Here is a 22,450-nt window from a genome sequence, read left to right on the forward strand (position 1 = left end):
TATTCATACATGAATATGGTAAGTGTTTTTTTTCATTAAAAAAAGTATATAAGACCTACCCTGAAAATAAGACCTAGTGTGTTTTTGGAAGCCCAAAAAAATATAAGACAGTGTCTTATTTTCGGGGAAACACGGTAGTAGATCATAAATCAAGGACACCAGACCAGCAGAGCTAAAACCACGATAACAGCAGGATTCAAAACTCGCAAGCTTAAGCGGAGAGTCTGTAGCATGTTTAAGAAGACCAGTTAAATAATGTCTAACCTGTATATATCGGAAGAATTCACCTGAGGGCAGTGCCCAGTGTTCCTGCAAATATGCAAAGGATGGATCCCAGAAAACGAGAACAAGTCATACACGTATCGAACAGGCCTCAGAGCCCACCAGCGGAAAGCTGCCGGATTCTCGTTTGCTGGTTGAAAAGAAGGGCAGTTTATAATACCAGTTAAGGGTGCATGCACAGACATCAAGCCTGCCGGACCCTTCACGCTGTCCCAGATTCCAATGCGTAAGATAGCGCAGGATCTGCCACCAGAGAAGATTATATATTTGTACCTTAGGTAGCTCTTCAGCATATATATATAAGCCCAGATCGGGAGATCTTGAAAACGATGAAGTGTTACTAATGAGGCTAATTGGGCCGCCTGCATATACTTACAGAAATTAGGAACCGAAAGTCCCCCTTTCAGCCAATGGCGATACAACACTCTATCCGGCACCTGTGGTCCCCCAGGGTCCCAGATAAATCGCAACACCTTCCTCTGTTCATCCCTAAGTACTTGCATGGGAACTGGTATTGGGAGTGTTCGAAAGAGATACAATAGTTTCGGGATGTATGTCATTTTAATTGCATGTATCCTGCCTATCCGGGACAATAGGAGATTTTGCCATTTGGAACGCAAAATAGAGAGCTCATGGAACAAAGGTAGATAATTTGCCTGATATATTGATGACAAACGAGAAGTAATCTTTATACCCAACTTTGGGATAGCTCTCAACCACTTGTAGGCAAAATGAAGTTGCAATGCTTCATCTATTGATGGTGGCAAGGAACATTTAGTGCTTTAGATTTTTCACTATTCACTACTAAACCTGATATCTCTGAGAATTGGGTAAGTAGATTGTGCAAATTTGGCAGTAATTCGGTCATAATTGGGGCCATTAATGTTAACAGTATATCATCCGCAAAAAGCATGATTTTATGAACCCTGTTGAATACTTCTATCCCAGCTATGTCCTGATTTATACGAATAGCAACTGCTAGTGGTTCAAGGGCCAATATAAACAATATGGGAGAGAGGGGGCAGCCCTGTGTGGTACCCCGCAATATCGGGAACGGAGTTGAGACATAACCCATATATTTTACAGTAGCAGAAGGAGAAGCATACAATGCCTGTCATGATATAGAATCGAAGGCCTTCCGTACATCCAACAATAGCATCATAGATTCTATTGAGTTAGACCGTGATAGGTATAAAAGCTGAAGGGCTCTACGAACATTATCTCCAGCTTGGCGCCGAGGGACAAAACCCACCTGGTCCCCATGTATTAGGCTGCCTAGAAATTTATTCAGCCTGGTAGCCAAAATTTTTGCCAAGATTTTCACATCTATATTTAAAAGTGAAATAGGTCGGTAGTTAGCCCAAGATGTGTGGTCGGTTGACGGCTTCGGTACCATGGCAATAGATGCCCTCAAGGATTCTGGGGGGAAAACTCGCCCCAGCTTCAAATCGTTAAACATGATTTGCAGATGGGGCGTTAAAACCACCGACATTTTTTTGTAAAACAATGGGGAGAAGCCATCCGGACCAGGGGGTTTACAAGCCTTTAAGGATTTACTAACTGTTGTGATTTCAGAAGCCGTGATATCTCTCTGTAACCCCTCTAAATCTGTACTGTTGATATTGGGTAAGTCAATATTTGCAAAAAAACGATCAGCTCTACATGGGTCCAACACAGGAGGCGTCGAATAAAGATCCGACAATCTGGCTTGAAACTATTGGACAATATCCAAGGGATTGCTAGTTGAATGTTTAGTGGCTGTACGAAGGGAAATCGGAGTATACTGCGGTGTCAATGTACGTAACCTCTTAGCTAGCAATGTGTCCGGTTTATTGCCACAATGGTAAAACTTATGTCTAGTCCGCTGTAGTTGGTTTGCTGCTTGGTTGGATAAACAAAGATTTAATTCAGCGCAAGTTTTACGTAAAGCTATTGAAGTACCTATCGAGGGGTTCAATTTATGCAGTTGAACTAGTCTCGAATAAGCGGACTCCAACTGAATCTGGGCTTGGGTGCGTTCCCGTTTTTGGACGCGGCTAGTTGAATAAGATGGCCACGTATTACAGCCTTATAGGCCTCCCACAATATTGTGGGAGTAGATACTGAACCCATATTAAATTCAAAAAATTCTTTGGCGAGATCTGTCAATTTCTGCAACGTTTCTGGGTAGGTTAGTAAAGAAACATTAATTGACCACTGTCTAGCACAGGACCTAGTCACCAATGATGAACAAGTTATAACCACTGGGTCGTGATCCGACCATGGCACAGCCGGTATACTGGCTTTTAGTATAACAGGTAACAGGGCTCTGGGAACCCATATGTGGTCAATTTTTGAATAAGAATTGTGTTAAGCTGAATAAAATGTATAATCACGGGACATAGGGTGAAGTTCACGCCATATATCAAGCAAACCCAGATTCTGAAAGCAGTCCTGTATGGCTTTACTCTCGGGTAAGGAGGTAGTAGAAGATTTAGTACATTTATCTAGCTTGCTGTTAAACACAATATTAGAATCACCACAGCAAATCAAAGTCCCCCTCATACACAACCGAGTCTCTTCCAGCATTCCACGAAAAAAGGAAGCGGTAGGAGAGTTTGGAGCATAATATGCCAAAAAAAGTGACCTCTGTGTTCTGTAAATATCCACACAGAATCAGATAATGGCCATCTGGATCTGCTACTTGGTGTGTACACTTAAAAAGCATACGCTGATGAAAAGCTTTAAGCACCCCTCTATGTTTCGTGGTAGCTGAAGCATGATAAACCTGAGGATAACGAGTATGCATAAACTTAGGAGTTGAAGTCACAGATAAATGTGTCTCTTGCATACATGCTACATCTATGCCTGAGGAATGGCAATAATTAAACACAATTTTCCTCTTAGCTGGTAAATTGAGACCCTTGGCATTAACTGACATTATGCGTAAAGTCATCTTGGAGACAGTTGTAAAAAAAAGCTATTGTAAATAAACCTGATACAATATGAAAGGCACAAAAATCGGCATTCAAGTACAACACATACAATACATAATAGAAGACAGAAATAAAAACACAAAAATAACAAAGAACTAACTACTAAAGACAAACTGAAAATACCCATAATTGGGGAAAACAATAGGATCCCAAGAGCTAAGATCGCTTGAGGAATCCCTAGTATCAAACCATAGCCAGGATCACCTGAACCCACAGTCCGAACGTGGGGATCCAAAGCAATCCAGAGGGGGGACATGTATCCAGCAAACGGACTATAAGAATAATGAAAGTGTCAGCGGAGATAAAAAAAAAAAAAAAAAGAAAAAAAACAAGCTGAAAAGTAATGAAATGTTCCGTATATGAATACTTCACGTGTATCCAGCGAAAAGTTATCCTGGGGACTTGGGGAGGTCTACTAGAGGGGCCAGGTGAAGCCGGGCATGGTATACCCGAGATCTGTTGACTGGAAGGCGAGGTAGATGCTGGTGGGTGCGAAAGACCAAGCTGTACAAGACAGGTTTGCGCTTCCTCTGGGGTGGTGAACTGATACTGGCCACCTTCCTACCTGGCCCACCTACGCGCATGCGCCCCCCCTGGTTAGCACATTTTTAGAGTTTTTTTCCCACCTGGGTTAAGGACTGATTATTATTATGAATGGAAGGAGAATTCTGTTTAGCACATTTTATTGTGTATTTATGTAGTTAGGTAAAGCAACTTGGCATAAAAATCTCTGCGTTCCCTTTCTCTATTCTATTTCTCTATTGTCTGGATTTTATTCTTCCAGCCTGCATTGGGGATTCCCCCAACAGGCTGTGTTCAGGGGTTTCCTTTTTCCTTTGTTGTATCATTGTTTAGATTGTTTTGAGGGTTGCATTAGAGATGTGAGATTGTTAGCTGGCCATTCCCTGGTGATCTTCTCATCCGCAAGATGGACTTTGCTTAACCAAATGTGCAGAAGAAGCTTAAGGAAGCTGCTTACTTTCGTCCCTCAGCTCCTGCAGTTATATGTATTCTACAAGAATCTCAGCATCCAAACTAAGTGTAAAGGATTCCTGAATCTCAGTCGGGTGACATGGTTTTAGTCTTTTCCTGATATATACTGTCTCCCAGTATATTATCTGTATTTGTTCATTGCTGGTGTTTTGTGAATCAGTCTGTTGGGTGTATGGAGGACAATGCTTCTTCATAGATATAGTATGGTAAGGAAGCCTTGTCACTCTATGACAGGAAGTGTGTTACTGGCAAGATCACTGGGTTAAAATAAAATATTTCAAAGGATTGGTAATCTACAATATATTACATTGTCACAGGTTTGGATTTATTTTCTTTTTGTCATTTAGGAAAACCATTCAATCCGATGCTGATCCTATCCTGTGCTGTGGGAAATATCATGAGCTCAGTGCTGTTTGGGGAACATTTTGACTACAAAGATCCAAAATTTCATGATCTGATGATGCGCACCTCCCGTCACCTCAGAGCTATTTTGACCCCTTTGTATATGGTAGGTTCTTGGGGTGGATTTATCACTATAGGATGAAATGGTAAGTGATTGTGAAGAATTGGATCTTATGTTATGTCTATGACTCAAGTAATTGTATTCATTCAGGGTAATAAGTAGGATTAGGTAATGATGTCAATGGTCAGGTTTTGGGGTAAGCTGGTGGATCAGGGGTTTTAGAATCTCATTCAGCATTGAAATTTCAAATTTGGTATAGAGGAGGTCAGGTACAAGTTCTACTCAGACGAGGAGACAAACTCTGCAGTTGTTTCTTTTGGCATATCAAAGCACAGCTTGCTGCAGAAGTTAATGAATGTGTTGGCTCCATAAAGTTTTTTTCTCTGCTTTGTTTGTGATTAACTCACAGTGAGGATTTTATACAGTAACTGACACCACACTGCCTAATAATATGCTGAGACAAACATCAGTCCCAATTGTTTATAATAAAATAATGTACCTGTTTTGACTTACATACAAATTCAACTTAAGAACAAACCTATAGTCCCTATCTCGTTTGTAACCCGGTTGTTTCAGGAATGGTTTGCAAAGTGTAAAAATATAGTTTTAAAGTTACTAGGGATGAGCGAAAAGGCCTCTGACAGTCTTGCGAAAATGTTGTCGAACTTCCAATGGGTCCCCGAAATTCCAGCGGACCGATTTTGTTAATTCCATTAAAGTCAATAGGCCGACTTTAAACATTAATAGCAAAGCCCCTATACATGTTAGAACCACCAATTGCTAGGTTTGTGTAGCAGAACAGTGGCAACAGGGGACAAATACAAAAGTTCCAAAAGACTATGTGGTTTTTCAGAAAATGGCAGGTAAAGTGACAGCAGGCAAACAGGATTTTTGCGTGATGGACAGGGTACAGAAGGCAGCATGAACATTAGGACAGGGTGGCGCTACATGTGAACTCGACCCACTAGCAGCAGTCTCTGCAGTCAACACTGCAGGAGACTGCATTCCTAGCTGGCATTATGACCTGGACGACATGTGTCAGGAATGACACCCATAAAGTTGTGGAGAAGAAGCGGGGTAACATTAGGCAAAAGGATGGAGGACCAGAGACAGAGCGTGGGTCAGCGAGAGCAGTAGCAGTGTGTGGCCCCTGGTCAGCTATCTCCAGGGAGACCGCATTGGTAAGAGTCATGGAGAGCTGGGTGTGGTGCATGGTCATTGCCACCCAAAAGTGTGTAATACAATTTTAGTGACTCGAGTACGGATAGGCTGCTGCATCAGGATGAGGCAGTGGGCCCTTAGAAGGAGCAGGGACTACATTGGTAACTGGCATCTAGAGCTGGGTGTAGTTCATCGTCAGAAACTTAACTGTACCAAATGGTCTTCTTTGGTAAATGGGAACAGATATCAAACACTTAAATATCTCTATTGGAGCTCCACGATGTTTGCAATCCCCCCAACTCACACAGCAGAAGCTGCAGAAGACTGACATTTCTTTGCATTAAATTCCATTACCATTGCTATATGGCGTCCACTTCTGATCATTTTCTGAGCTGTATTATTGGGAAGACTCAAAATTACAGCCATTAGTAGACGATTCCAAAGCATTTTACTTGATGTTCATGCAGGCCACACTGTTCTCCTGATTAAAATCAAGGATTTTAAGACTGGTGAAGCTGTGCGAGGAGCAAGGCTGTTATTTGGGCAAAATGTTCTAAAATGTGGAACCAGTAGAAGACTTAAGAGGCCAAGAGGTTGAAAGAGACACGCTGGAAGAAAGATTCTGCATCTCCAGCACCAAAAGGTCTTGAGCTTGGGAGCTTTTGGCCTGAATATAGGTCGCTATGTATTGGCTGCAAGTGGGCACAAGAAATCATGTTTACTTCTTTGACATCCTCACCATGGGACCAGGGGTCTTTAAAATGGTCTCCAAGTGGTGCTTGAAGACAAAGGCATCCTAAAAGTCACTCACTACTGTCGTTGGCTAGGAAATATTTTGTCCCACCAATGTGGTGTGTTTTTGAGTAATGTTTTTGATACACAGGTGGGTGATGTGTACTTGGAGACTGGTGGTTTTCTTCCTCATCGAACATGTACTGTGAAGATACTCTATTTTTGGGTTTCAGTATAGTCTGGTAAAATTTATCATTGTAAAAATTATAGCTACTTTGGTTTGTTGAATACAATGGTTTTAAATATTGGGCATTACAATACTGTACATTTGTCCATTTCCAAATAAATTGGTAATGTATCCTCATCCTCCCCTCTCCCTCTTCCACTCCTCTCCCATTGCCAATTTCCCTCAGGCCACACAGGATATTATCAAGCAGAATGATGATGGCCATGATATCGTTCCAGCCTGACAGCTCACCATTCACAATGTTTGTGGTCTGTTTAAAGGGGGCCAGTACCAGTACTGGTAAAATATCTCAGTTGTGTGGCTGTACCAAGGGCCCCACTGCCTCCATGCACCACGCTGACCAAGTAATGGCAGATAGCTAGCTTTTGCTCACACAGACGCTGGAGTGTGTGCAGGGTGGACTTGCATCTAGTCACAGTGTCACAAATGAGTCTATGCGGTGGCAGCTTCTGTTGGCACTGGATCTTGCTAAGCGCCGCGGTGGCAGTAGGGGATCAGAATACATGGCTGCAGATGGAGCGAGCCAGTCTCAGTAAGTCCTGCAGTCCCGGGTACGTGCGGAGGAACTTCTGCACCACCAGGTTCAGTAGGTGCGCAAAGCAGGGCACATGTGTCATGCGGCCCATGCGCAGTGCGGCCACACGGTTGGCCCCGTTGTCGCATACTACATTGCCTGTTGTGAGTCTGGAGGGTGTCAACCAAACCTTAACCTCTCTGTGCAAAACAGACAGGCGTTTTCTGGCGGTGTGACTTTTCTCCCCCAAGGACACGATTTTCAACACTTCCTGGCAACGTGTGTCCTCCGCTGCTGGCCTTTCAGGAGGAGTGTCAAAAATAGAGGGGTTGACGGTAGAAGGAATGCAGGAGGTGGAGGGAGAGGACTGGGGTGGCCCATGCTTTCCCACCACACCGCTTGGCGGGGGTACCAGGTGGTGTAATGCCTCTGTACCGCCCACTGAGCTATGCAAGGCCACCCAGTGAGCGGTGAAAGACAGTTAGCTTCCCACTCTGTGCCTGGTTGTTCAGCTGTCCATGGTGACGTGGATTTGGCTAGAGACCGAGAATGCCAATGCCTGGGAGAGGTTTTCCATTACATGTAATGCCTGCTTGGTATATTCCACTGCCGCTCGGCACAGGCCATCAGGTCACAGAAAAGAGCAGAGTCCACAATGCGGTATGGCAGTAGCTGGAAGGCCAATTGTTTGGCTAGATGTGAATTGAGTTCAATGACCCTTTTCTTGGTTGGGCCCATAGCCTGATGTCTTGGGCAGAACTCCGCTAGAGTGGGCTGAAAGGACTGGGAGCTAAAGGGGGTCACTGGAGTACGCATCTTGAGGTGACAAACGTCATCTGACGCCAAGAAACCTGCGGGCAGAAGCTGATATTTCATCACCGCTAGAAGTCTGGTTGGCACCACCCTCCTGAGATGTAGTAGCAATGACAGTAGGAGGTGGAGAAGGAGTCAATAAAGGTGGAAGAGGAGACGATGACTAGGTTCCACCTCTTTCAAGACAACGCAAGTACTGCTCCCATTTTGGTTTGTGGTTCTTGCACATGTGGGAAAGCAGGGATGTTGTACCCAAATGTGATCCAGCCTGTCATCTGTGGATGCAGATTGCTACGCACCCTTCATCGTCTTTCAGTGTTAAAAAAGACCACACTGGAGAGGTGCATGCAACCGCTCTGATGCTCATTTTCTATGCCTGCCTCTGCATCTGCTGGGTGCCCTGCGTCTGCTTCAGCTCCATCACCCCTACGGTCATATCGTCTCAGACTGTTCCCCTGCTTGTGCCCACTCATCGGTCGCTTCTTTGGGACTCACATGAGGCAGATTTGCGAACCCTTCCACCCCGAGTCTGTTGTTGCGGTCTTTTTTCTACGTCTGTTTCGGAACTCCTGCTAGCCCTTACATGCACCGATGGTTCCCAGGTGACATCATGGTTATCATCATCCTCATTTTCATCTAAGCCAATATCTGCATATACAGCCACTGCTCCAGAACCCTCGCCCAGCAAATGCTGACCACACTCTCCAAGGGTCTCAAAGTCTACCTTCTGCTCTGAAATTTGCAATGAATGTGCAAAGACTAAAAACAGATCTTCTTCTGGATTGCTATCTTCTAAAACAAATAGGAATGGAATAAGAACCCAAGTTTGTTTTTATCCTTTTCATCCACTTGAGGAATCATAGGCATGATACAGGCTCTTTCCTAGTTTAAGGTTTCAGCAATTCAATTACGATCTCCCAAACCCCTGAGAAAGCCCCACAGGGCAAAACACGTTGTACAGGGACATCCAACCTTGTACTCATATATATTGCTGTAATTGTATATAAAATTGCTGGAACTCTACTCCTATAGGTTAGCAAAGGTGGTCTCTGTCTAGCTTTTAGGATGTTGAATACAAATAAAGCTTATTTTTTTTATCAAAGATTCATTTGGCCCCACAAAAGCCTGTCTTTTATTTCTTCTTCATCCTCAGGCTGGGCCTTCAAGAGGGAACTCTCTTACCAAACTATCATTTTGGGCTACTCTCTTTGGTGTCACCTTCATTATTTACCACATCTCAGACCAGTTTGCTGGTGCTGCTGTCATACAGTGGTGGACTCCTGGGGAGTATGCCCCCTGCCAGATGCGGCAGGTCGGGCAACGCCACGCCTACTTCTCATCTTTTACTTATTCAGGCAAAAATGCACAAAAAGGTCTCTTTGGTAAATAGGAACAGGTATCATGCCAGGTATCATCATCAGATTTGCCGCAATCGAAATTAGGCTCGCTCGTCCCTAATAGTTACATAGTAGGTCAGGTTGAAAAAAGACATAAGTCCATCAAGTTCAACCACTACGGAAACTAACAAATCCCAGATATAAAACCCTATGATACATAGTTAGTCCAGAGGAAGGCAAAAAAAATCCTGGTACAATCTTCAACAGGGGAAAAAAATTCCCGATTCCATGAGGCAATCAGATGTTCCCTGGATCAGCAGTCTCTGTTATCTTTACTTTAAATCCCTAAACCCCAGTTAGATTATGTGGTTCTAGGAAGCATCCAGCGTTTTTTAAACCAAATATAGAACTTGCTGAAACTCCTTCCTGAGGGAGCCAGTTCCACATTTTCACAGACCTTACAGTGAAGAATCCCTTCCTTACCCAGAGAATAAACTTCTTTTTTCTCCAGACACAAAGGGCCTGATTTATGAAAGACTGGAGAGAATACACTTTAAGAAGTGAAGCAGGGTGATCCTGAAAACATGGAATGGATTTTTCTAAAATCATTTGCTAGCAAACGTTTTGAATCCTGGACCAGATCCATTCCAGGTTTTCTGGATTACCCAGCTTCACTTCTGAAAGTGTTTTCTCTCCCGCCTTGAGGAGCTTTCATAAATCAGGGCCAACGAGTGTCACCTTGTTCTTTGTAATGATCTCAAAGTGAATAATTGGGAAGAGAGTTCTCTATATGGACCATTTCCATGGACCAGATCCTTTCCCATTTCTGACTACCCCAAATGTATTCCCCCTAGACAGTATGAAGCATACACGTTGTTAGCCCCAAGTGCATACCTTTACATTTATCTATATTAAATGTCATTTGCCACTTGGCTGCCCAATCACACAGTACATCCAGGTCTGCTTGTAGATTATAGACATCCTGTATGAACTTAATTCCATTACATAGTGTGGGGTCATCTGCAAACACAGAAATGGCACTTTTAATCCCAAACTCTATATGATTTATAAAGATGTTAAACAGTAAAGGTCCCAACACTGAACCCTGAGGCACACCACTTATATCCTTAAGTTCTACATGATGACTTGTTTTATATTTGTCTCCTGCAGATCTGTAACATCTTCCCGTTCCTCCTCAAGCTGCCAATATTACCAAACATCATCTTTAAGGAACAGTTCTATCTGCAGAAATTTGTGCTGAAGTACATTGAGGAGCACAAACGCACCCTGAATCCTGAGGCCCCCCGAGATTTCATCGACCATTACCTGCTCAAGACGAAGGAGGTGAGTACACTGATCCTCATTCTTTCATCCTCAGTCATTGATAAACACTGCACATATTGCAATTATCCAGCCAATCAGACACAAGTGAACATTGAAAGTGTAAATCTTTGATTTCTATATCCCTCTCTAATATTCTCTCTCCTTTCCCAGAGCCAGATGGAAGACAAAAGCAAGGCTCCTTCCTTATTTTCCCTCCTTCCTTCTCTTCTCCTTTCCCTTCTCATCCAATCTCCTCCTCTTTATTTCTCCTTTCTTTTCTCCACCTTTCTGTTCTCTGCACTCCTCTAAAATCCCCCTCTTTCTCCTGTTACCATTTCTACTTTTTCTTTTCTTCTATAATCTCGGTCCTTGTTACTGCTGTCCTTTCATCTTATATTATTTCTTCATTCCTCTTCCTTTCCTCCTATTCTCTCTTCTTCCTTTTCCTCTTTCTTTCACTTTTCTTCTCCATTTTAAATCTTTTTCCTTTCTTCCTTTCCTCTGTTATCTCCTTACATCCTCTTTCCATTGTCTCTTTGCTTACATTTGCTCTCTTTTGATTTCTCTCTTCTCCTTTCCCATTCTGTCTTCTGCTGCTATTTCTCTCTTCTCATCTCTTTTCACATTTTCCTCGCCCCGATGTTGCAAAACACAAAACACAACGCTCATACACAAATCTTGCAGGCCTTCTGTAGAATTTAGCTGTTTGTAGCTTTCTCCTCCATTGTGTCTGTTGTGCACTCGCTTTCTGTATAGGTGGAGCATGAAGAGGACCCAGATTTCTGTGTCTCGAGTCTCCCTTATACTGTGGTGGGATTGTTATCGGCAGGATCTGAGACCACTGCTTCCACCCTTAAGTTTATCCTGGTCTTCATAGCTCACTATCCTGATGTCCAGGGTAAGATCAATGACTGACCGTGCAGCAAATGGTAAGAAAGTCTGATCTGTCATAAATTCACAATGATCAATGTACAAATTAGAAGAACAAAACCCTGCCAGGTCTTTATCACAATGTAAGCTCCTGACGGGGAGATTCAAGCTCACAAATTGTATTGGGACAAATGGTGATAGGAAATGCAAAAGTCGGAGCCAGAACCAAAGGGGGTGGAAGAAACTTCCAATGGGGTTTCTTTGCTTCTTTGACAACTAAGTAAAAGTTTCCTTATGAAAGTTATTTTCCCTAATGGGCCAAAGATTGCATTGGGGGAACAATTGACTGGGGTTGTCACCCTTTCCTATTCTATTCCTCCCCCATAAAGTTTTGTTTTTATATGTACTTTAAAATGTATGAATGTCAAAAGAAAAATGTAATTTGCCTGAACTGGACTTATTATTATCTAGTATTTATAAAGTGCTGACATATTATGCAGCGCTGTACAAAGTCCATAGCTAGCTGTTCATCAAAGGAGCTCACAATCTAATGTCCCTACCATAGATACTGTATTTTCCGGCGTACAAGACGACTTTTTAACCCCGAAAAATCTATGACAAAGTCAGGGGTCGTCTTGTACGCCGGGTACCAGTACTTACCTGCAGCGTCCGGTGTCCCCATCTGGCACTTTTTAGCACCCACCCGGCTGTTTTTGGGTGGTTACTGAAGAGTTTAGTCACAATACAGGGGCTGCCACCCGCTTACAATTTCTTCCCACCGGGCTTAAAAAAATTTCTGGGTTGAGCACTGAGTAGGTGGGACTTCTGATGTCGGGATGTGGGGCAGAGTGGAATCCCATTCTTGACTAGCTGAATCCCTTTCCCACCAGAATCTCCACCTTCTGGCTTCTTTGCGTAAACATGAGATGTCATCATTAGGATGCCAGGGTGGATTGAAGGGGTGTTGGGCCACAATGCCAAGGTCTCTGTATATAGACACCCCAGGTAAGGGGTGCAATTTAGAATTTTCATGGACTGTGGAGGGCAAACAAATCAGGGAGCAGAGCAATCAGCAGAGTTTTGCTATGCTGACAGCTCTGCTCTCCTGATTACTCCCGCAGCCCTAGAGGCACTCTAGTATGTTTTTTTGGATAAATAACACGTCATAGCTCCTCTAGGGCTGCGTGAGTAATCAGGAGAGCAGAGCTCTGCTGATTGCTCTGTTTCCTGATTGGCCGAGGAAAGGGAAACCCTGATAATGCTTGAGGTGTCATCAGGGTTTTCCTTTTGACAGCCAATCACAAAGCACTAGGGGCCAATTGGGAGCTTTGTACTGAATGCAGCTGTGGTAATCATCTTGTGATTGTTGGATAACTTGTAAAAAAAATAAAAAAATAATAAAAAGTTTAGGTATACAAAACACATACATTAAATAAAATACTTTAACATTAACAGGGTTTTTTTTTTTTTACATTTTTAACCACTTCAGGGAATGGGGAAGGGGTTTTATGTACCCCTGTGCTCATTTACTGAAAGAGTTAAAAGTACAATTTTTATAAACGCTTATGTAACATTGCAGCAACTTGCGGTAAAACGCGCCATATGCATGGTAGGAACGTTAACTTACTAAGATATCCTTCTGCTGCCCTTTGCTTCCTGCTTCATTAGCGTGTTTTTCACCCGAGGACCAAGCTAACTGTTGGCTGTATTGCTTTTTTACCGCACGCTCATATTTACAACTCTCTAGAGTAAGGTAATCTTTATTGAAAGATATTTTGTTATAAACTACCTGTAGTTCCAAAAAAGTTTTTGTTTGAACTCTGCTATGTATTTATTGAGCAGCTACTTACCTTCACAATATACCGATTCACTATCATTATATAATGATATATATGTTCTTTGACCAACCCTTTACTTATGTCATTACTATGTATCAGCATCCCCCTAAGGAAGTTGGTATGAACATGTTGATTGAATAACTGATTTTTCAATAACATTAACAGATATTCAGCTTGGGTATCAGTCACCCTGAATTCACTTTATTGGTATATCCCTATTCAAAGTTTGATTGATATCTTCTGCACATGTTTATCGCAATCATTTTACTGACAGAACATCACATTCAGCTACACCTTGTACAATGAATGCTCTGACTCTCTCTACACATACCCTGATGAAGCCTACAGGCGAAATGCGTCAGGTTAGAGTTTTTTGAACAATTATACCTGTTGCAACATCTATTCAGTCAACTGATTGTCTAGTAGGCAAGGCAAATCCCTATCATTGTAATAGCTAGGGTTGCGTTTGACTGTACTTTAACTGCTAGCATATTTCTTTTGTTGTAGCACTGTTTGTATTACTTTGTTAGAAATACAAGTAAGCACTATTTGCCTAAAAAACCCGGGTCGCTCCTCTCTTCCTATGATATCATTTTATTTTATGTTTTATTGGGACAAAGAAGAAAAAAAAACGTTATAGGCCAATAATGCACAATAAATAATGAAATCTACATCTGGAATGCCCACCGTTCTTTACATGAAATCTGACTTTTATCTTTCAGTGAAGGTCCAGAAAGAAATTGATGAGGTGACACAGTCATTGCGCCCACCTACCTTTGAAGACAGAGCACAAATGCCATACACCCATGCCGTCATCCATGAAATACAGAGAATCTTGGACCTGGTGTCAACTGCTTTCTTCCACTCTGTGACCAAAGATGTCCAATTACATGGATACACCATCCCCAAGGTACTAAATTATGATACCAGCCAGGCTGTGCTGGATGAGGAATGGAGAAGTAAACTAAAAATTAAAAAAAAAACACTCAGTGCTACCCCCATTCTCTAAGGGTTTCCTCCCAAGGCAGCGTTCCCTGGCATGATGAAGGGGCATCCTCACTGTAACCTCACCGCCAGTCTGAACATACCCTTCAGACCCGTCTTTCAAGACGACTTTGGTGGCAGTGTGACACTTCCTCCTCTGGATATTTCCAGTTTCCTAATACACCAATGGAATAAGTTGAATAATAAATGGAGTTTATTTTGTTACCACTCTAATAAAGTGTGTTTAAGAGGTGAATAACATATATTAGAATCAAAAAACCGTGAATGGAGCACTCATGAGTCAAACAGTTCTCCTACTTGGAAAGAGCAAGGGGGAGGGGGATAAATCCTGTCCTGGCATGAACATATAACGATTTCTCTTAATTCAGAGACTTCCCAACAATGCAATGAGTCAATGTAAGGATAAGGGCAAAAGAGGAAAAAGAATCAAAGTCACCAGCAGGCAAACAGCTAACAAGGATTGAGTCCCAAGGCAGGGATAGGTTATATCTGACAGTTCCTATAAGTCAGCAGGAATTTGTTGAATACAGAAGACCGCTGACATGATTCCAAATGGCTGTATGCTAATAAAAATGAGATTATAATGAATACTGAGCTGTGCGCCATTCCAAGAACATTGGCCACCAAGTAATCTGTAATAAGCCAAGCCAAGTATATGGAGATGAGACTTTCTCTATGGGAGCCTCCCATTTTTTTTATTACAGAGGGATGGTGGGGTTTACCTGCAAGTTCACCAATAAATGTAACAATGTAGACGAACAGAAATCAGTCTTTGATGTGTGTACATATAAAATATAAGGAAAAGTTTTGGGAAAGTGTTGGGGGACATTTTTATAACTAAGGATTATTCAGAGGTCATTAGCTGTTCTGTTAGGTATGAACAATGGCAGATTGATATCCCATGTAATGGTTTTAATGTTCTGGAACCGATAAGAAGAGAAGAGTTGGGCCCGGTGAAACTCCGGCACAAGTTGCATCGTATGTATGCTGTAGGCTGGCACCTAGCACTTCTCCTCTGGTCCATACCCTTTCCAATTAATAAGGTACTGCAGGGAGTCAGTAGCAGATTTTAATAAGGAAACATGGAAGGTGTCCACCCCTCTCAAGAAATTGGGAAGCCTAATGAGGAATGAACCGATAAACTTGGGTCCTAACTTGGTTGAGGGTTGGCGGAGAGGAATATTGTGGGTAGACACCCAAACCAGATCCCCGGGTTGAAACTGGGGCTCAGGGGAGCTTTTTTGAGATTACATTGGACCTGGTTTCAAACAGATCTGGAATGTTCTACCCAACCATTAGGGGCTGGAAGATCTGAGAGTGGACCCAACAGAGAGGAAACTTTGGTGACTCCCAATGCACATGAACGGAGAGATCCTTGTGAAGGAATGTTCTGAATTATTATAGGACACACCTGGAAAGGGAGATAGTCTGCCCATTCCTCCTGACATCTGAATAGACCAAAATGTCATCAAGGTAAACTGTCACAAACTTTCCCAGAAATTCCCGGAATACATCATTTACAAACTCCTGGAAGACCCCCACGTCATTACACAGACCGAAGGGCATTATCAGGTATTCAAAGTGCCCGTACCTGGTGTTAAAGGCTCTTCCAAATTTGGATGAGATTGTAGGTTTGATTCAAATCAAGCTTAGTGGAGAATCGAGTCCCATTGACCTGAGAGAACAGGTCTTTCATTAGGGGCAGAGGGTAACAATTCTTCGCTGTAATCTTGGCCCCTATACTACATACAGCGCATCAGCCCACCATCCTTTTTCTTAATGAAGAAGAAGCCAGCTCGTGCAGGGGAAGAGGATGGATTGATGAAGCTTTTCTCTAGGTTCTGCTGGATGTACTCTTTCTGGGCCTTTCTTTCTGGTCCGGTCAGATTAAACAAATAACCCCAGGGGGGCATGGTTCCTGGGAGTAATTCAATGGGGTAATCAGAATACACCTGGTAAATAAGTGGAATATAACGTTTTCATTTGTGGTTTATATTTTTGTAATATATATATATATATAGGTATAGGTTATATATATATATAGGTTTTAACCACCCTGATAATAATCAGTCGGATCACTTCCTTATGGGAGGTCCCCACTTCTGGGGTAACAGAAGGTGTAAGTCTCTGTTGAAGGTGGGTGCAATCAATGGTGGCCAAGGATAGTTCGGGGCAGAGAGGGGTGACAGGTATCCCCAGGTCAGAGGTGAGATCCTGGTCTAGGAGGTTACCATCTGCTCCGAAATCAAGGTAGGCCAGGACCTGGCGGGTCTTTCCATCCCAAGACAGGATAGCTGGAACCAGAAGAGACGACATTGAGGCTGGGTTAGGGGGTCTGAGGTACTCCCCTCTGCACCCCCAGTAAACTGTAATCTTCCAGGTTCTTTGCGGGGGCAGGTCCATGCCTTATGACCAGGATCAACACAATAGAGGCGCCGACTGCGCTTTGCAGGAGTGAGTTTGGATGAACCAATCTCGATGGGTTCCCCAGGATCAGCGGTAGAAGATGAAATTCTCGCATGTAGAGGAGAACTGGTCGGGGTCATCAGAGGAAAAAGGCTTTAACTGAGGAAGTGAATGACCCCTAGTTCCACTGGTGACCTTCTCCATTCAATTTACATAGCTGCATAATATCTTAACGCTATATAAATCCTGTTTATTAATAATAATTTTAATTACTAGCTGGCATCATGATCTGGATGACATGTGTTAGAAATGACACCCATAAAGTTGTGGAGAAGTAGCGCAGTGACATTAGGCAAAAGGATGGAGGACCAGAGACGGAGCGTGGGTCAGCGAGAGCAGTAGCAGTGCGTGGCCCCTGGTCAGCTATCACTAGGGGACCGCATTGGTAAGTGTCATGGAGAGCTGGGTGTACTGCATCACCATTGCCACCCAGAAGTGTGTAATACAATTTTTGTGAATGGAGTACTGGGCAAGCGGCAGCAGCAACAGCAGCAAGAGGAGGCGGAGGGCCCTAGGACAGAGTGGGGACTGGATTTGAACTGGCATCCAAAGCTGGGTATAGTGCATCTTCAATGACACCCAGAAGCGTGTAATACAATTTTTGTGAATGGAGTACTGGGCAAGCGGCAGCAGCAACAGCAGCAAGAGGAGGCGGAGGGCCCTAAGACGGAGTGGGGACCAGATTTGTAACTGGCATCTAAAGCTGGGTATAGTGCATCTTCAATGACACCCAGAAGCGTGTAATACAATTTTTGTGAATGGAGTACTGGGCAGGCGGCAGCAGCAACAGCAGGAGGAGGAGGTGGTGGACCCTGAAACAGAGCGGGAACCACATTGGTAACTGGCATCTAGAGCTGGGTGTAGTTCATCGTCAATGCCACCCCAAAGTGTGTAATGCAAATATTGGAAATTTGTGGTTAAAACGTAGAAGGGCCACACCAAGATGTTTTGTGCACCAGCTCTATTGCTGTGGTCTGTGGTGCCGGGAGCATTAGGAAGGTAGACGATATTGCTAGTTTGCATCATGAAGTGGATGACATGAATACCAACCCTTAATCTTACAATACTTAGTGGAAAATTAGGTAAAGCCAATGGTACCTATCAGTGTGGCAGTACTGGGGGTTTTCATCTGCAGTTTGTTGGCCTCCCAGAAGCAGCAGAAATGTAAAGTAAAATGCTAGCTGGCACAATGGCAAGCATGACACTGGCGAAGAATGCCACCCCTAGACATTGCGATAACTAGCCGAAAAATTCAACCGAGGCAGGCTCAGCTGACAGGGTAGCTGACTGTCAGGACAGGCATCATCCTCATAACTGCTGTCGTCAACACCACCACCAATTTATAAAATACTTTATTCTAGGCTTTTTCAATCTCACCACTAGATGGCGATGTGGCAGCGCTGTACACCTACGAACATAACTCGCCTGTGTCTCAGTGCAGCTCTCGTACGGCACACCAGGCAACATCACGCGGCACACTAGAGTGCCGCGGAACAGCGGTTGAAAAACACTGATCTAGCAAACAGTGAAACACTCCTGAGTACAGTAGATTTCAGGACTGCACAAATACAGTACAACCCAACAATCTGATTAATAGTGTGAGTGTGACACAGTCTAAGTAAAGAACTTTTTATCACTTTGACAAAGCAAGCCAAGCAGCAGAGACATGTTGTGATGCTATCAGTAAATCTGTCAGGAGTGGTAAATGCAGGCACGCCCTGGCCTTATATAGACCAATTGCTGCCTGTGTGGCATTCAGTGACAGACAGCCAATCAGCTGCCTGCCACAACAAACATGGGGGGCATCCCTGCTGTTATTGGAGGGCCCTGGGCATCATTGGGGAGGTCCCTAGGCATTGTGGGATTGTCGAGTTCGGGGCTTCGAATCCAGCAAATTCGGGTCGGGTCCACCTGAATTGAACGGTCATATTCGGGTCGAACATTAGGACGACCGGCATTCGAACAACAACACTAGTTATTAGGTCAACAATACTCAAAATGCAAAAGGGGTTTATGCAAGAACATAATGTCGTAAAGGAGTTTGAGACATTGTAAGGACTCCTAACTTTAAAATATCACTTCTAAGTTTTTCTCACTTAGTGATTGTGATATAAAAAGGAGAGCGAGATACATAGTTCACAAATAGAAAGAATCTATAGTGCCTAAATATCATATATAGGAGTAAAAAAGTCTCACAAAGTTTAGAACAGTCAGATCTATCTCATGTAGAAAATGTGAGAGGTAGATATGATTATTGTATGATGTTTGTGTATCTTTGCCTTTTCATATACTCCATATGTTACAGAAAGTATTTGAAGGAAAGAACATCAATCAGTCCTGGTGGATTAGTGGTGTTTAGGTAAAAAATAATTGTGAGAGCAATTTGACGGTGTTCCCCATCTGGGGTTAGGGTGATACCGTATCTAAGGCTGAAAGGGAAATACTATGGCTATCTAAGTTATGTGTTGTGCCATCATGGTAGCTAATCGGGGTTAGCATTTTGCCAGTGTTGATCGCGCATACATGTTCGTAAATTCTTTTATGAAAATCTCATTTGGTCTTCCCAGACATAATAACAACCACATTTACATGTAATAAGATAAACAATGACAGTGGATGTACAGTCTGCATGGCTTTGAAGATTGTTATTAGGTAGTTGGGTAATTCTTTCTTCCTTTACCATTGGCATTGTGGACACTTCCTTTACCATTGGCAAGTGACAGAGACATATGGAAGGTGATATGGGGTTTCTGTTGTAAAATATGCCAATGCTTAGACACAAGATTTCTTACGGCATTATGTTGTTTCTTTTAGGTGGTGATTACTCCTACAGTTTCATCAGATGTTGGATTACAAGTTCATTTCGTTTCAGAGTTTGTGCCTGATTATAAGCTGTTTTTTTAATATTTTATAATAAAATTATAAATAAATAATTAATAATAATAATAATAATTATTATTATTGTTAAAATTATAATAAAATAAAATTTAATTTTTATTTAGAAAACAATACAACTAAAGATAACATACAATAAATAAAATTACAATATTACAAAATTGACATTGTAGTGTACGTTGTTCTTTTTGCTAAATAGCAGATATTACATCAGACTTTGCATTTCACTCACGATATATTATTACTAAACAGAAGGTCAATTCAAGTAAGAAAAAAAAACATTGCCCAAAACTTACAACTTAAAACTTTCTTTATATTGCTGTTGACAGAATGCGGCAAAGGAAGAATTTATCTCTTTTGGGTGGGAAGTCAGTTGTCCCCCCGGTGTACACAGAGCAGCTATATATATCGTTTAAAAGGAGGCCGAATTAGATTCACTAACATTTTACCCAATTTATTACCGTATCTATGGAATTTTACATCTGTGATTTTTTGTGTAAATTGCTCATACTTTTCTCTCCAGTTATCAAATTCACATTTCGCCTCATGCCATTTCTGGTGATTTTGTATCGTGGGGTTATTAGTTAGTACTTTTTGGATTTTTCGCAATTCATTTAATCATTTAAACAACTGTCAGTTTTTTGCGCTTAGCCATATAAGCCATAATCCTGCCTCTTATATATGCCTTATTTGCTTCCCAATATAAAATCATTTCAGATACATGTTCCACATTATTTATTTTATAATCATTCCAAATAGCTTGTATTATTGTTCATTATACAAAAAAAGGGTATCTATCCCTCTATATATCGTGTATGCATAGATTGTACAAATTCTGATAAATGTGATGCCCCCTTACTATATGGTATAGATTGTCTCTGTGACATATCTATTGGAGTTTTTAGTGTTTTATCTTCTCTAAGATTCATAACCATAATAAAATCACCCCCAAATAGTTTATATGGATTCTGATCTTGTAAGACCCATGAAGATCGTATTTGGAAAAATTGCATGGTTGGAGAATTAGGAGCATAAATATTATGAATAGAAAATGTCTTATCAGCGGATTCTAATACCAATTTTGCTATTCTACCTTCTTGATAAGAGGAACATGATAAAGTTGTATATTGGGTCTGTTTATTCACAAGTATCAGTACTCCTGCTTTTCACCCAATAGCTGGTGAACTATATACTTCTCCCACCCATAATTTTTAAGTCTATGAAAATCTGCAGTATCTAGATGTGTCTCTTCATCATCTCTTCGCCATTCTTTTATGTGGGGATCTTTTTAATGTAAAAATATATCTAAGTACATATTCTATCCTCTATATTAAATTTTCTTACTCTTAGTACATATATCTCTTCACATATCCCGTACATAAATGGCCAATATAAAGAATGCAAAAAATGGCTAGATAAAGATGTCAATCTTTGATGTACTTTGAAACATTTCCTAGGCAATGATAAAAGACAATAGTGGAAACATATAGAACGTAACCCAAATACTGCTATTATCATAGCACACACATACAAAATTGGTCTGAAAGACTTCCCCTTTTCCTCACAGAAATATCTATCATTAAAATCTTCGCCTAAAGAGCAAAAACAAAAAAAAAATAGAGCCCTTGGGCATCTCTGTAAATATAATAGAACACTCGCTATAACATTTATAAAGCCTTGGCAGCAATATATCAAAATATAAAAAGTTACAATATCACACAGCCTATATATCCCCATCATTCACTCTCAATGATAACTTGGATATTCAAAGGATAACATTAATATTCACTTATCTAATATAGGAATGTATCTCACATAATATAGGCACTTCAAGTTCAGGGCACAAGATTACCATATTACCTCTAAGGAGAGATTCCTTTCTGTTCTGAAGATCTTTTTTCTAAGCTATGTCCTAATTATTTTGTAGCTCTGTCCATCAGTCTTTGTTGTTTGGTCTCTGTTCCTGTGAATCTTTGGGAAATTTGCTGGGAAGATATATCTTCCTGTGACTCCAATGGTGCTATTTCCAAATTTGTAAAACATTAAAGTACTCAGTTACTTCTTCAGCTGACCTTAAAGCATGATTCTGACTTTGTTGATCCTTAATATGCAAAGTAGCCGGGTATGCTAATGTAAGTTGAATCTTGTGATAGAAAAGTTCTGAGCAGAAAAACTTTTACGTTTCCGTGACACTTCAATTGAATATTCTGCAAAAATGACCAGGGAATGTCCATCCAGAATTAAGGTCTCTATATGCTTGAATAATGGAAGTATGCTCTGTATAATCCAGATATTTTGCTATCACAGGTCTCACCCTTTTTATTTCATTCTGGAAAGCCCCCAAACAATGAGCACGTTCCACTTTAAATTATTCCGCCTGGCTTTGTTATCCAAGTCATCTAATTTAACCACCTAGCCGTTAAGCCCGACCTTCGTACGGGCAAAAAAAATGGCTAGGATGGTTAAGCCCGTATTTTTGTCACATCCTTACCTCCATGGTCCCGCTGTGCACATCCAGCGTTGTTTTCCTATTCCA

The 22,450-nt window shown here is 41.8% G+C and overlaps 1 protein-coding gene across 3 annotated transcripts in view; it reads left to right on the top strand.

Annotated features, from left to right (window-relative positions):
- LOC140330405 (cytochrome P450 2C29-like) overlaps positions 1-22,450 on the top strand; it is an 84,450-nt gene that overhangs the window by 10,000 nt on the left and 52,000 nt on the right. For all 3 annotated transcript variants that reach the window (XM_072410526.1, XM_072410527.1, XM_072410524.1), the window contains exons 5-8: positions 4,598-4,758; positions 10,688-10,861; positions 11,597-11,738; positions 14,271-14,458. In XM_072410526.1, coding sequence (XP_072266627.1) covers positions 4,598-4,758; positions 10,688-10,861; positions 11,597-11,738; positions 14,271-14,458 — 665 coding nt within the window. The remainder of the gene's footprint in view (positions 1-4,597; positions 4,759-10,687; positions 10,862-11,596; positions 11,739-14,270; positions 14,459-22,450) is intronic.

The sequence above is a fragment of the Pyxicephalus adspersus genome, chromosome 5, assembly GCF_032062135.1.
Source record: "Pyxicephalus adspersus chromosome 5, UCB_Pads_2.0, whole genome shotgun sequence".
Taxonomy (NCBI): Eukaryota; Metazoa; Chordata; class Amphibia; order Anura; family Pyxicephalidae; genus Pyxicephalus; species Pyxicephalus adspersus.